General features: G+C 49.2%; 1 protein-coding gene across 1 annotated transcript in view; it reads right to left on the bottom strand.

Moving 5' to 3' along the window:
* Window positions 1-15,576, bottom strand: part of SENP3 (SUMO specific peptidase 3) — a 33,645-nt gene that overhangs the window by 1,721 nt on the left and 16,348 nt on the right. The window contains exons 5-10 of the mRNA XM_081835691.1: window positions 15,017-15,164; window positions 13,126-13,173; window positions 10,163-10,240; window positions 7,359-7,496; window positions 5,506-5,589; window positions 4,080-4,130 (exon numbers count right to left, since the gene is read on the bottom strand). Of these exons, the coding sequence (XP_081691817.1) occupies window positions 4,080-4,130; window positions 5,506-5,589; window positions 7,359-7,496; window positions 10,163-10,240; window positions 13,126-13,173; window positions 15,017-15,164 (547 nt within the window). The remainder of the gene's footprint in view (window positions 1-4,079; window positions 4,131-5,505; window positions 5,590-7,358; window positions 7,497-10,162; window positions 10,241-13,125; window positions 13,174-15,016; window positions 15,165-15,576) is intronic.

Here is a 15,576-nt window from a genome sequence, read left to right on the forward strand (position 1 = left end):
GGTTACGCTCTGCAGCGACCCGGAGGTAACGGAACGCATTACTTCTGGGTTTTGCCGCTCAAAATGTGCAGAAGCGGCAAATCGCGACCCCTGCATGCGCAGACGCGGGTTGCATTCGCTTCTGGATGTGAATGGGGCTCCGGAACGGATCCTGTTCGCATCCAGAAGTACCACTGTACTTGCACTGGCGTATTTTCAAAGCCAGCATGAAGGATTTGAGCAGCGGCGCTGCGTTCCTGTGCTTTTCCCCATGCAATGCTCATTTCTCGTCTCATTGGGATAAGTTTGCCATTCCTATAAAAGCTGTTCAGTTCTGTACATAATCTGGACACCTGACAGATCAACTCGGAAGAGGGTCTGTTGTTGTCTCTTACTTGCCTTTTCTCTGCCCCCCCCCAATCCCCAAAGGCCACAACCTTTATCGCCACACCCCCTTGATAATTTGGGTTGCCCTTCTCCTGAACCTTTCCCAAATGCGACCGCACCGTTCTCTCTTAAGGACTTTAAATCGCAATGAATGCACTAAAAAAGAAAAAGCTTGTGAGCGTCTAGCTCAAACCTTGCCACGTAGAGAAACAGGAAGATTCTATCCACCTGCCCCGATTATGCACATTGCAGGACAGCCTCCCTAGAGAGGAGGTGCAAAATCCCTCCAGGACTGGGACTGACTGTTCCTGCTGCCCGGGCACCCACCCCACCCCCAGAAAACGGCTTCTGAGATTCCGCCAGGCCTGGACTGACCACACAAGCGTTTTGAAGCCTGTTGTTTTGAAGTAAAATCTTGCCAGACGGGAGGAAGGGAAGAAGGCAGAACAGCTTCGTGTGCTGGCCATGATACGAGCCGCTGTTGTTGCAAAAAGGTTGCCTCCTGACCACCCTCTCTTTTATTTGCGGGAAGGGGGAAATCCTGCCTTCTGGCTGCAAATTTGATGATGCTTATTTGCTTGAATGATTTGCATTTATTATTATTATTATTATTATTATTATTATTATTATTATTAATACTCCACCCATCTGGCTGGATTTCCCCAGCCACTCAGGTCGGCTCCCAACACAATACAGTGGTACCTGGGTTAAGAATTTGTTCTGGAGGTCCATTCTTAACCTGAAGCACCACTTTAGCTAATGGGGCCTCCCACTGCCGCCGCTGCCAGAGCATGATTTCTGTTCTCATCCTGAAGCAAACTTCTTAACCCGAGGTACTATTTCAGGGTTAGCGGAGTCTGTAGCCTGAAGCGTATGTAACCTGAGGTACCACTGTATTACAAACATGATAAAACATCAAATATTAAAAACTTCCCTGAACAGGGCTGCCTTCAGATGTCATCTAAAAGTCAGATAGTTGTTTATTTCCTTGACATCTGAAGGGAGGGCAGTTCCACAGGGTGGGTGCCACCACCGAGAAGGCCCTCTGCCTGTTTCCCTGTCACCTCACTTCTCGCAGGGAGGGAACAGCCAGAAGGCCCTCGGAGCTGGACCTCAGTGTCTGGGCAGAATGATGGGGGTGGAGACGCTCCTTCAGGTATATTGGGCCTTTGAGGCCGTTTAGGGCTTTAAAGCCACCTTTATGACATTCACCTGAAAAGCAGTGTGTGTATGCAGACATGGGCACCTGCTGACCCACCCCAAGCCACCCTGGGCTCCTTTGGAGAAAAAGGTGGGATGTAGATTTAATTAAATGCATAGCTTTTTTTTTTGCAGCAGAAACACTTAGAACAGCGGTTCCCAACCTTCATGGGCATGAGGACTCCCTTTTAACCTCGCAGGCCTTCACATAATGATTTGTCGTAGCTTTATAGACTCTTGCTAACAGCGAAAACACAGCCATGGTGTGGAAGGTTTTAAGATGGCTGCTTGGCTGCCTTTCCAGACCCAAGTCTCTGGATCATTCTTTTGAAAGAAGTGCTTGATTTTTGAAAAGGATGAGTTACAGTGGTATCTCAGGTTACATACGCTTCAGGTTACAGACTCCGCTAACCCAGAAATAGTTAAGAACTTTGCTTCAGGATGAGAACAGAAATCGTGCTTTGGCGGCACGGCAGCAGCAGGAGGCCCCATTAGCTAAAGTGGTGCTTCAGGTTAAGAACAGTTTCAGGTTAAGAACAGACCTCCGGAACGAATTAAGTACTTAACCCAAGGTACCACTGCACTTGACATGTCAGAATGTCCCAGCAAGGAAGGTACTTCCGTGTAGGAATTAATAGGAAAACTGCATGAGTCTGATCATCTCACACAGACAACAGATGCAACAGAGAAAGCATTTTCAACCGGGGAGCGGTGAAAGCAGATCTTATATGTAAGATCAGACGCGATTACTGCATGGTTTGGTATGCCCTTCCACGCAGGGTCTTTATAAAAGGTAAAATGCCCTTCAGAGAGAAAATATAAGAGCAACATATAGCTCATACGCCTGAATATTTATTTTTAAATCACCTCCTATCCTGAAAAGATATCTCACAAACTCAAAGTAACTGAAGGGCAGAGCCTGAATGACTGCATTTTAAATACCGGTATATCACATGGTTTTATCTCTTGCAGAAAGATTGAGGCACATGGCTGCATAGTGCCATCAGTTTATGCAGATGTCTGCCTCATTTAAGGCTATATAGAACCTTTATTCCCTATAATAATGGAACTCACAGGTAGAGAAAACTACCGTATTTTTCGCTCTATAGGACGCACTTTTCCCCCTCCAAAAATGAAGGGGAAATGTGTGTGCGTCCTATGGGGCGCATGCAGGCTCCTTGGCTTCAGCGATAGCAACGCGAAGCCTCCGAAGCGCAGAGGGAGCGCTCCCTCCGCGCTCCGGAGGCTTTGCGTTGCTTTCGCTGAAGTCTGGAGAGCGAGAGGCGTCGGTGCGCACCGACCCCTCTTGCTCTCCAGGCTTCAGGGATAGCCGCCTGGAGCCTTCAGAGCGCAGCGCGAGTTCCCGCTGCGTTCTGGAGGCTTCAGGTTCCTTTCGCTGAAGCCGGGAGAGTCTTGCTCTCCCAGCTTCAGCAAAAGGAACCCGAAGCCTGCGGAGCGCATCGGGAACTTGCGCTGCGCTCCGAAGGCTTCAGGGATAGCCACGTGCAGTCCCTCCGGCAGGGAGAGGCTGCACGCGGCTATGGCTGATTTAGCCCCGCGCAACCTCTCCCTGCCGGAGGGGTTGCGCATGGCTATGGCACAAGCCAAGACAGCAAGTGGGATGGATCCCGCTTGCTGTCTTGGCTTGTGCCATAGCCGTGCGCAACCCCTCCGGCAGGGAGAGGTTGCGCGCAGCCTGTACGCTGCTCTTTGGGGCTGGAGGGGAAAAAAGATATATATTTTTTATTTCCCCCTCTAAAAACTAGGTGTGCCCTATGGTCCAGTGCGCCTTATGGAGCGAAAAATATGGTGTGTGTGTCTGTGTGTATGTGTTTGTGTGTGACTTATATGTCTTTATTATCTGTAAAGGAAACAACTGTGTGAGTCAATACTTTATTATCCCTTCGAAGCTGCCCCGGCTCATTATAAATTTGTCCTTCCAGGCTGTGATGCTTTCTGGTTTAAAATTTTCAATTCTTTTTTTTCTTCCTTTTCACCTAGGCAGCCATAAGAACATAAGAAGAGCTCTTGGATCAGGCCAGTGGCCCGAATCCTCACAGTGGCCAACCAGATGCCCATCACGGGAAACCCGCAATCAGGATTCGAACACAAGAGGCGCTCTCCCGCTCCTGCGGCTTGCAGAAACTGCTACCCAGAAGAATTGGTGCTTCCAACTCTGAAGGCCAGCAGCCATCGACAGCCCTCCCCACACCCTCCACAAATTTGACTAAAGCCATTTAGGTCAGTGGCCATCGCTGTGGAGGGGAGTTCCGCAGACTAAACCTGAACTGTGTGAAGAAGGATTTCTTTCTTTCTGTCCTGAATCTTCTCGGCATTCAGCTTCCCTGGATTTCCACCCCCTGGGCAGCATGCATGTCTATGGCCAAGGGGACCGGGGGCAGCTGATGGATAAGATAAGAGGAAATGGCACCTTTCCCCCTATGAAAGCCATAAAGTGTCTGTTGCTTTTTGGAAACCTCAAGACCCCTCCTGCCCACCCCCCACCGCCTCACCTGCAAGACGAAAGCGCCGCAGTCGCTGTCGTTGTTCTGCCTGGCGATGTTCTGGAAGGAACGAAAGGGAGATCGGGTCAGGGCGAGGAGGGGGAACAGCAGAACCAAATGACTATCCCTCTCCTGGCAGGGAGGTCTGCTTTGCAGTCCCGCTCTGGGTCACTGGCTCCCTCGACCGCTTGGAAATCAAGAGAGACCTGTACAAAACCTGCCTCCCTGATTTCCCCTTTTCTTAAAAAAAATTTTTATTCATTTTTCTTTTTCATTCATTACACACATCTCATCATAGCTGTCAACTTACAGATTGGAAAATAAGGACCAGCAGCCTCGAAAATAAGGGATCAGCAGCCAAAATAAGGGATTTTCAGGGCACAGGTATGTTCGACTTCTGAGCCCCTCCGAGCCAAAGGCAGAAAGCCCAGCCAGCAGCCAAACGAAGCCTCAAGCGGTGGTTCCCACAGCGCAGCAACCCGGCAAAGGGGATGCAGCAAGGAAAATCCCCGTCCCCTCTCCGCTGGGAAGCGCTGAGCAAAGGCGAGTCCCCAGGCAACGCGGCCGATTTGATTGGCACAAGGCATGCAAGCTCCACCCCCAGTCGTTCTCAGACTCCTTATTGGGTGAGCAACGCAGCCAAGCAACACAGTTGGAGCCTCCCTCCTCCCTGGCCGGCAGGGAGGGAGGGAGGGAGGGAGAGGAGCTGCTTCCTTTGAAACCCGGGAAATTTAAGGGACATCATCAGTAAGGGACAGCAGCGGGACACGGCGCTGGGATAAGGGACTTTCCCACCAAATAAGGGACGGTTGACAGCTATGCATCTCATATTCGTAACATTTGCTATGCATTCCTTCCTCCCCCCCCTCCTGGGCTTCCCCCAACTTCCGCTTCTGGTTTGTTTCTCTTTTCACCCCCTTTGCTGCCTCGACATCCCACAACTTGTGGGGCTTTTTTGGGGGGGGTGTCTAACCCTGGCACTCACCCCCACAGCTCAAAAACCACGGTGACGGTCGTCTTTTAGATGGGTGACTCACACCGCGTCGCCATTTCCCTTCGCAGACAAACCAGAAATCTTGCCGATTTCTCTTAAGAGCATTCTGCGTCGATGCAAACCCTGGTAACTCCATTCTTTGCGCTAATCAGCCGTTTTTGGCCCAGTTATTGCAGGTTGGGAAAGATTGAGGGCACAAGGAGAAGGGGACGACAGAGGACGAGATGGTGGGACAGTGTTCTCGAAGCTACCAGCATGAGTCTGACCAAACTGCGGGAGGCAGTGGAAGACAGGAGGGCCTGGCGTGCTCTGGTCCAGGAGGCCACGAAGAGTCGGACACGACTAAACGACTAAACAACAACAACATTGCAGGTTGGAGCGTGGGCATAGCCGCATTCTGCTCCCTCCGCTGAGCTAATGGGGCGGAGAGATACTACTCACCATCTGAAAAACCCCTTTCCACCCGTCTCTGAAGTCCGGACGGTTCTTCTTGTCTGCTTCGGCCTGCAGGTATCTGCAGATGTGCTGGGGGGGGGGGGCAAGGAGAACAGGCAGTTTTTGAGTGTGAGCACGTACAGTGGGAAGCGTGGTCCATTTCTCAGCCCCCTTCCTAAAAGGCAGGATAGCCAGACCACCCTCACCCCCTCCTCTCAAGCCCATTATGTTTTTGCGCATGCTGGAAGCCGCCCAGAGCTGCTGCAGCAACCCAGTCAGATGGGCAGGGTACAAATAACAGAATTATTACAGTGGTGCCTCGCAAGACGAAATTAATCCGTTCCGTGAGGCTCTTCGTATAGCGGTTTTTTCGTCTTGCGAAGCAAGCCCATTGACAGCTTAGCGGATTAGCGCTATTAGCGGTTTAGCGGCTTTTAGCAATCAGCTGTTAAGCGGCTTGTCAGCGGATCAGCTGATAAGCGGCTTAGCGGCTTAGGAAAAGGGGGGAAAATGGGGAAAAAACCCGCAGGAACTCGCAAGACATTTTTGTCTTGCGAAGCAAGCCCATAGGGAAATTCGTTTTGCGAAGCGCCTCCAAAACGGAAAACCCTTTCGTCTAGCGGGTTTTCCGTCTTGCGAGGCGTTCGTCTTGCGGGGCGCCACTGTATTACTATTAAACTACTTGCAACACTGCTACCCTGGAAGCCAAGGCAGCTGTCTGCCAGCTCCATCTGGTACGCAGGATGAGACGCTCCCTGCCTGCAGACTGTCTCGCCAGAGTGGGGCATGCTCTGGTTATCGCCCACTTGGACTACTGCCATGCGCTCTACAGTGGTACCTCGGGTTACATACACTTCAGGTTACAGACTCCGCTAACCCAGAAATAGTACCTCGGGTTAAGAACTTTGCTTCAGGATGAGAACAGAAATCGTGCTCCGGCGGCACGGCAGCAGCAGGAGGCCCCATTAGCGAAAGTGGTGCTTCAGGTTAAGAACAGTTTCAGGTTAAGAATGGACCTCCGGAACGAATTAAGTACGTAACCAGAAATACCACTGTACGTGGGACTACCTTTGAAGGTGACCCGGAAACTGCAATTAATCCAGAATGTGGCAGCTAGACTGGGGACTGGGAGACCACATAACACCGGTCTTGAAAGCCTCCACTGGCTCCCAGGACGTTTCCGAGCACAATTCAAAGTGTTGGTGCTGACCTTGAAAGCCCTAAACAGCCACAATGACTCCCAGGCTGCGCACCTGGTCCGTCGGGGGCACAGTTGCCCCATTCAGGACCAGGGAGTCCTCCACACCTGCCCGCCTCCTGTCCCCCCAAAACAGTACTTCTGTCTTGTATTCAACCTCAATCTGAAAAGCTAAGAGGCTTGGGGTTTTCCCCACAGGCCTTGAAAGCCGTAGGTGATATATGAAGGAAATAACTGCAACAGGAACCTAAGAAGGGCCTCTGTAGCATGTGGGGCAGGCCAGAGGTCCAACATCCTGTTTTCACAGGGGCCAAGCAGAAGGGTTGAAGGCCAGAAGCAGAACCTGGGTCCTAGGGCAACGCTCTGCCCCAGTGCAATTCCCGGTGACTGTTTTTCATAGGAGTTCACCAATAGTGGGGGTTCTGCGCAGCCATCGTGCTGAGCAGCCAGGGATCTTGCCCTTCAAGGAACTGCATGGCTGTGGGGGACGGTGGCCCCAGAGAATCCCTAAAGCATCCTTCATCACACATCTTGGGTCTTGGACGGAAGCTGTGGCGGCCCAGTTTCAAACTGGTCCAAATGCACAGTGACTGTGGGACCTATCAGAGGAGGAGGAAGGGAAGGGGCTCCTTGCTTATGGCCCAGCCACCCAGCCCTTTACCTTGGGGCACCGCCGGTTGAGGGTGCGCTGGGAGTCCAGGTACGTGATTTTCTTCTGCTTCACTTCCACGCAGATCAGAGACCAGTGGACCTCCAGGTGGATTGGAATGAGGAGGAGCTCCTTGTTGAAGATGTCCACCTGTTTGTTTGTTTTTCCAATTTTTTAAAATCCATTTAATAATAATAATAATAATAATAATAATAATAATAATAATAATAGTTACAGATAGGTAGCCGTGTTGGTCTGCCATAGTCAAAACAAAATAAAAAAATAATACTGGAAGGAATTTTTTTATTTTGTTTTAATAATAATAATAATATTTTATATCCCGCCCTCCCCAGCCAAAGCCGGGCTCAGAGCGGCTAACAACAGTAAAACAATACAGCATTCTAAAATCAATTCGTTATAAAATCAGTTTAAATCCAATTACACATATAAAAAACACAGACAGAAAAAACAAACAATACGAACAAATTCTTGTCATAGCCTTATTTTTCTAAACATTGTTAAGTTGGCTTCCCCAAGTCCCACCTATTTGATTTCCATTTTACTTCATCTTTAGCAGTTTACATATATCATAACCATCTTTTTTTTTTAAACCATACTTAAAATAACTTCACATTTTATCACTTACAAATAATACTATTTTAAAACACCCTGTCTTCTACTTCTAACCTACAGCCTATATCCACTTCCGAAGATATTCTAAGGTTTTAATACAGTGGTGCCTCGCAAGACGAAAAGAATCCGCTCCGCGATTCTCTTCGTCTAGCGGGTTTTTCGTCTTGCGAAGCAAGCCCATTGACGGATTAGCGGATTAGCGCTATTAGCGGTCTAGCGGCTTTTAGCGATCAGCTGAGAAGCGGCTTATCAGCGGAACAGCTGATAAGCGGCTTAGCGCTTAGGGAAAGGGCGCAGCTGATAAGCGGCTTAGCGCTTAGGGAAAGGGCGAAAAACCCGAAAAAAACCCGTGGGAACTCGCAAGATTTTTTCGTCTTGCGAAGCAACCCCATAGAGAAATTCGTTTAGCGAAGTGCCTCCAAAACGGAAAACCCTTTCGTCTAGCGGGTTTTCCGTCTTGCGAGGCGTTCGTCTTGCGGGGCACCACTGTATTTAAGATGTCCTCCTGTTAAGGGGCAGGCACACTGGGTCAGACTCAGCAGCCCCTTCCCCAAAAGTTCTCCTCTGCCTCCACCGTCCCCCATGGAATCACAGGGCTGCAGAGGACCTCACATCCAGTCCAACCCTCTGTGTTCCCTCCTCTTGGACGTTCGGCAATGTAGGAAGTTGCCTCGTACGACCTCAGCTTTTTGGCGCCTCCTGCTCAGTGCTGCCAGCACGGACTGGCAGCAGGGGCTCTCCAGAGTCCCAGACTCCGGGTCTGTCTCAGTCCTACTCAGACGCACTCTTTGGGGATTGAAGATCCCTTTCTGGTTCATAGGAACACCAGAAGCAGCCTTGAACAGAATCAGACTGTTCGCCCTCCTAGCTGTCACGGATTGGTTGGCCGCAGAGAAATGGTGGAGGGAACTAGCTGGGGGACCCCCAAGCGAAGAAGGCTCAGAGCAATGTTAGAAACTGAAAGCTAGGAGCTAAATCGCACCTTGAACCTAGGTTATGGGCACAGCGATGGGAATGTCTAGGTGCACTTTTTCGTTATAACAAGAATACAATGCTGGAAACGAATGAACGGCAGCTGAAATATTATGTTTTTCATTACAAAATAAAAAAATTCCTTCCAGTAGCACCTTAAAGACCAACTAAGTTAGTTCTAGGTATGAGCTTTCGTGTGCATGCACACTTCTTCAGATACACAGTGTGCATGCACACGAAAGCTCATACCTAGAACTAACTTAGTTGGTCTTTAAGGTGCTACTGGAAGGAATTTTTTATTTTTTTATTTTTTTTATTTTGTTTTGACTATGGCAGACCAACACGGCTACCTATCTGTAACTGGAACTATGTTTTTCATTGTCACACATGTGGTGGGCATGCAAGAAACGAATGAACGGCAGCTGAAATATTATGTTTTTCATTGTCGCACATGTGGTGGGCATGCAATAAAATTAAAGAATTCTGGAATGTAATTTATGATGAGCTAAAAAAATGATTAAAGTATCCTTTATAAAAACAAAACAGCTGTGGGAAAGGTGGAAATTTCAGTCTCGGCAATTGATCCGTGGGGCAAGACCTACCAGGGGTGAGCGGCTGTGTTCATTAGGCCAGCCGCTCAGCCAAGTCCGTGCAAATTGTGTTCTTGCTAATGAGGAGTCAGCTTCAACTTGAACAGTGGTATTTGCTGCCGGCTCACTCCTGACATTAGCTCAGCAGTGGCTCTGCCAGATTTCAGACAGGGAGTCCCTCTCAGCCATACCTGAAGATGATGCCAGGAGTTGAACCCAGGACCTTTTGCTTGCAAGGCAACTCTACCATCAATCTATGGCCCTTCCCCGGCTCAGTGTTTGTCAATTTTGGGTAGCCAACTCCCTTCATCTCCTGCCAGCTTGGCCCACCCAGACGCTTAGAATGTGGATGTATTTTCTATTCTCTTTTTAGTCTATTGCTGATTTAATCTTTTGAACATTTCAGTGGTTGCTTTCACTCTTCTTACTGGTGATTTTATTGTTTCATTCTCTTCGGAAACCCCTCTGAGGCCTTCCACCCTCCCTGAATCGAGTGGTATATAATTTATTTGGTGTGTTTTTTTCTAAAAATAAATAAATCTGACCCCCCCCCTTTTTTTGCTCTGTGCTCCTACACTCTTCAAAGGGCACTGGAGCAGAGAATTCTTGGCAGCCACTCACGTTTTTGGTCCAGCGCTTGACTCCCTCATACCCCTTGGTTCGTAGCTTATCGTAGAAAAAACTGTTGAAGAAATGAACCTGGTGGAAGAGAAAACAAGCGGTTTTGGGTCCACGAAAGAGGCAGAATGGTGTGGGGCTGGAGGGGAGGGAAGCGTCAAGGCAGGAAGCAACTCAAAGCAGTGGGAAGAGGGTGGTGTCGCCCCCAAGTTGGACTGACCTGCTAGATCCCAGTCATTGATAGTGCGTATACTAGCCCATGCCAATCTGGCACTCTCGTGGCCCAGAGGCAGTAGCGCCAAGTAGCAGTTAGAAGGCTAGGACTTGGGAGACCAGGGTTCAAATTCTCACTGGGTCACCTTGGGCCAGTCGCTGCCTCTCACAGCCTAACGTATCCCGCAGGGTTCTTGCGCGAATTAAATGGAGAACCATGTACAAGTGGTACCTCTGGTTACGTACTTACCGTATTTCTTGCTCCATAAGACACACTTTTTTCCTCCTAAAATCTAAGGGGAAATGTCTGTGCGTCTTATGGAGTGAATATGTGGTCCCTGGGGCTGGGGGAACTTTTCCGCTGCTCCCCGACCTGCTCTTTGGGGCTGGGGCTGGGGCAAAGCCGGGCTTTCCCCCATCGCCAGCGCCACAAGCTCAGGGAGCAGCGGGAAGGCTGCTCCTTTCGCTGAAGCCTTTCCTTTCGCCTCTCCTTTCGCTGAAGCCAGGAGAGTCCTGCTCTCCTGGCTTCAGCGAAAGGAACCCGAAGCCTCCGGAGCGCAGTGGGAATTCCCGCTGTGGTCCAGAGGCTTCGGGTTGCCTTTACTGAAGGCGAAGGCAATGTGGGAGAGGGAGAGCTGCACAGCACCCCTTCAGCGAAGCGGGAGGAGAAATGGAAGGGGCTCCGTTTCTCCTGCCGCTTCACTGAAGGGGTGCTGCACAGAGAGGGGGGGGAAAATTATTTTCTTTTTCTCCCCCTCTAAAACAAGGTGCGTACTATGGTCGGTTGCGTCCTATAGAGTGAAAAATACGGTAATTCATTCCAGAGGTCCGTTCTTAACCTGAAGCACCGCTTTAGCTAATGGGGCCTCCTGCTGCTGCTGTACCGCCAGTGTGCGATTTCTGTTCTCATCCTGCAGCAAAGTTCTTAACCCGAGGTACTATTTCTGGGTAAGCGGAGTCTGTAACCTGAAGCGTCTGTAACCCGAGGTACCACTGTACATCGCTTTGAGCTCCTTTGAGAAAAAGATGGTAGCGACCGATTTGCTTGGGGGTAATGTTCTGGAACCCCCTCACTTCTGGGTTCAGTGCGATGTGCGTGTGAGCAGTCGTGGACACGCCTAAAAAGGTTGCTGCCTGCATATAAATGTACCGTATTTTTTGCTCTATAAGACTCACTTTTTCCCTTCTAAAAAGTAAGGGGAAATGTGTTTGCGTCTTATGGAGCGAATGCAGGCTGCGCAGCTATCCCAGAAGCCAGAAAACAGCAAGAGGGATTGCTACTTTCACTGCGCAGCGATCCCTCTTGCTGTTCTGGCTTCTGAGATTCAGAATATTGTTTTTCATGTCTTCCTCCTCCAAAAACTAGGTGCGTCTTGTGGTCTGGTGCGTCTTATAGAGCGAAAAATACGGTAGATACTGTAAATAATAATAAAGAGGTCTGCAAAGGCTGCAGCAAGTTGGCGACCGTTCCACGAGCACCACCAAGTGGTGATAATGGAGAACGACAGCTGCTCGGGTCCATCGGCTCAAACTGTCTGCAACCTTTCCAGATCCAGCACCCTCTTTTTAGTGCAGGATGGCACCTTGTATAATCCCACGGGCCGGGCTTTCTCCACTCGCCTCTTTTAGTCTCTCCCTGTCATCCTCCTCCTTTCTCATGGCCACAAAGAGGATGAGGTGAGTGCTGCTGCTAGCATGACTCGCCAGAGAGGTCAGGTCACCCTCACCTGCTGGAAGAACGAAGCTCCCTCTCTCTTGGTCCGTGCCTAACTGAGCACGGGGCTACTTCAGCAAGGAACAAACGTCAAACTTCTACAGGCGGCCATGACGGCCACCAGCTTGGATGGTTTTAATCGGACAAAATCACAGGGGACGAGGCTATCATTTCATCACACTTTTTGTAATTTGGTTCTAAACTTCCCTGAGATCTATGGGCGAAGGGGCGATTGTACAAATTTAATAAATAATAACCAGCCGCAATGGCTGTGCCCTGTCGGAGGCAGTAAACGGCCCTGAATAGCAGGTCCTGGGAATCGCAAGCAGGGAGAGCACCGCTGTTCCTGCTTGTAAGGATTCCCTTTCAGGCATCATAGAATCCTAGAGTTGGAAGAGACCACAAGGGCCATCGAGTCCAACCCCCTGCCAAGCAGGAAACACCATCAGAGCACTCCTGACATATGGTTGTCAAGCCTCTGCTTAAAGACCTCCAAAGAAGGAGACTCCACCACACTCCTGGGCAGCAAATTCCACTGTCAAACAGCTCTCACTGTCAGGAAGTTCTTCCTAATGTTTAGGTGGAATCTTCTTTCTTGTAGTTTGGAGCCATTGCTCCGTGTCCACTTCTCTGGAGCAGCAGAAAACCACCTTTCTCCCTCCACAATGTGACATCCTTTTATATATTTGAACATGGCTATCATATCACCCCTTAACCTCCTCTTCTCCAGGCTAAACATGCCCAGCTCCCTTAGCCGTTCCTCATAAGGCATCGTTTCCAGGCCTTTGACCATTTGAGAACCACTGTGAGAACAGGATCCTGGACTAGACGGGCCACGGGCCCAATCCGGCGGAGCTCTTCTTATGAACACATGGCGAAGGGCCTGTTAGCTCCCTCCACACTGGGTCTCCACACTGTCTTTAACCCCCCCATAAATGAAAAATTATTATTGTTGTTGTTGTGAAAAGTTGTTGTTGTTATTATTATTATATGCCTCCCTTCGCTCGAAGATCACTGGGAGGTTAATAGCGATGCTCACCTTGTCTGGCACTGTGTCCATGACGAGATCCCCATACATGTTCATTACCTGCCCAGAAAAAAAGGAGGCAAATAGGTTAGGGGTCAACAGACAAGATTTCTTTGTAGTCAGGAAAAAGGACTATATTCACACGTGGTGGGAATGTAATCTGGTTAAGGAATATTGGCAAAAGATTATAAAGGTAATTTCTGGACTATTTCAAATAAACATAGAAGTTAATAGGGATTTGTTATTTTCGGGAATACTGGGAGATAACAAAGTAAAGAGTAATAGCAAGAGTTGTACAAGATTATGATTCTAGCTGGAATGGCACTTATTGCTCTGGGATGGAAAGAAAAGGCCAAATGGAATATGGAAAAATGGAATGATTATGTTTTTGAATATGTACAATCAGAAATATTTGCACAGATAGTGGTAGAGGATAGATGGGAAAATAACAGTGTGTGTACATGGATAAAGATATGAAGAAGGAAGGGCTGACAGGGGGCAGGGAGGGCTGGAGTGGGGAGGGAGGGGAAAAAAAAAGAAGTAAACCAGACAAGATTTCTTTAATCTCCTCCATCTTCTCCTGAAAGGAAACGGCAGGACCCCTTGCTAGGCTCCACCCTCCAGATTTATTATGCCAGCTAGCAATCATACGTCCATTCATAGCGATATAAAAAAATCTGGAAATTGATTATTGAATTCTCAATACAGGTTTTGTTTCAGCGTTGATTGCTTTTAACCTTTCACGTAGAATGTATCCGGCCTGGTTTTGGTGTTTCTGTGTTTTGTGGCTCTCCTGCCTCCCCTCCTTCGCTGTGTTCCTTATTTCTCCTGATCTGACCTCAAGAGAAGCGCAAGGAACACGGCCAGCCAGGATGTTTTGCTATTTCTGCTCTTGAGTGAACATCGGGGGGGGGGCGGATAATCCAGCGTCTCATCTTGAAGATATTTGACAGGGAAGTAAGATAAGGGACTTGGCTGTCAACAGCCCCTACTGAAGGCCTGGTTGCCAAGGCAATGGGGGTTAAAGTGTGACAGTCAAGACAGTTTTGGGGCACCCCAAGGAAGCCGATACCAGTGTGGAGTCAGATATTTCACACCCCATGATCAGTGAACTTCCTTGATGGAGGATGTTTTATGACTCTTTGTGTGTTGTGTAGAAGTACCTCATATAAGCTTTGTTACAAATTTGCTCGTAGAAGTCCTTTCTAATTGGGGGTTCACTGAACAACTGGTTGGGAGAGGGCTGCCGTAATGCCTGCATCAGAGTTCCTACAGATCAGGGCATGGGGAGGCAAACTAAGGCCCGCGGCCTGGATCCGGCCCAATCGCCTTCTAAATCTGGTCCGGGAATCAGCCTGTTTCTACATGAGTAGAATGTGTCCTTTTACAGTGGTGCCTTGCAAGACGAAATTAATCCGTTCCGTGAGGCTCTTCATATAGCGGTTTTTTTCGTCTTGCGAAGCAAGCCCATTGACAGCTTAGCGGATTAGCGCTATTAGCGGTTTAGCGGCTTTTAGCGGATCAGCTGATAAGTGGCTTAGCGGCTTAGGAAAAGGGGGAAAAGGGGGGGGGAACCCACAGGAACTCGCAAGACATTTCGTCTTGCGAAGCAAGCCCATAGGGAAATTCGTTTTGCGAAGCGCCTCCAAAACAGAAAGCTCTTTCGTCTAGTGGGTTTTCCGTCTTGCGAGGCGTTCGTCTTGCGGGGCACCACTGTATTTAAAAATGCATCTCTGGGTTATTTGTGGGGGATAGGAATTAGTTCATTTCCCCCTCAAAAAAATATAGTCCGGCCCCCCACAAGGTCTGAGGGACAGTGGACCGGCCCCCTGCTGGAAAAGTTTGCTGACCCCCTGGATCAGGGCTTCTAGCAGCCACTTCAGAACAAAAAAGCGCAGCCTACCTGGTCGTTGAGCCAGTTGGGCCCGTAGAGGGTCTGCAGGTCGTCCATGGTGACCACGTGGCGCTTATAAGTGACCCGGAAGGTCCGAACCATGGCATTGCCCGGCAAGCGCTGGTAGGACTGGATCAGTTGGTTGACCATGCCTTTCCTGCAGGGTCCGGAGAGAGAGCCCCAGAGGAGGGATCACCGTGAGAACAAAAATGCCACGGGGGACAGCTCTGAGAATTTGGGTATACAGTGGAACCTTGGTTCTCAAACGCCTTGATACTCAAATGCCTTGGTTCCCAAACACTGAAAACCCAGAAGGAAGTGTTCCGGTTTTCGAACATTTTTCGGAAGCTGGACATCCAATGCGGTGGTTGGCTGGCTATTGTTTCCGGGGTGCCTGCACCAATTAGAAGCTGCGCCTTGGTTTTCGAACATTTCGGAAGTCAAACAGACTTCCAGAACAAATTAAGTTTGGCACTTTTGTTTTTGCTATTTATTTTGCGTTTTGGAGACTTTTTGGGTTAATTTGTTTTTGTGACACTGTGGAACCCAGTTCAGCTACTGATTGATTG

Source organism: Podarcis erhardii (assembly GCF_964252035.2).
Source record: "Podarcis erhardii genome assembly, chromosome: 13".
NCBI lineage: Eukaryota > Metazoa > Chordata > Lepidosauria > Squamata > Lacertidae > Podarcis > Podarcis erhardii.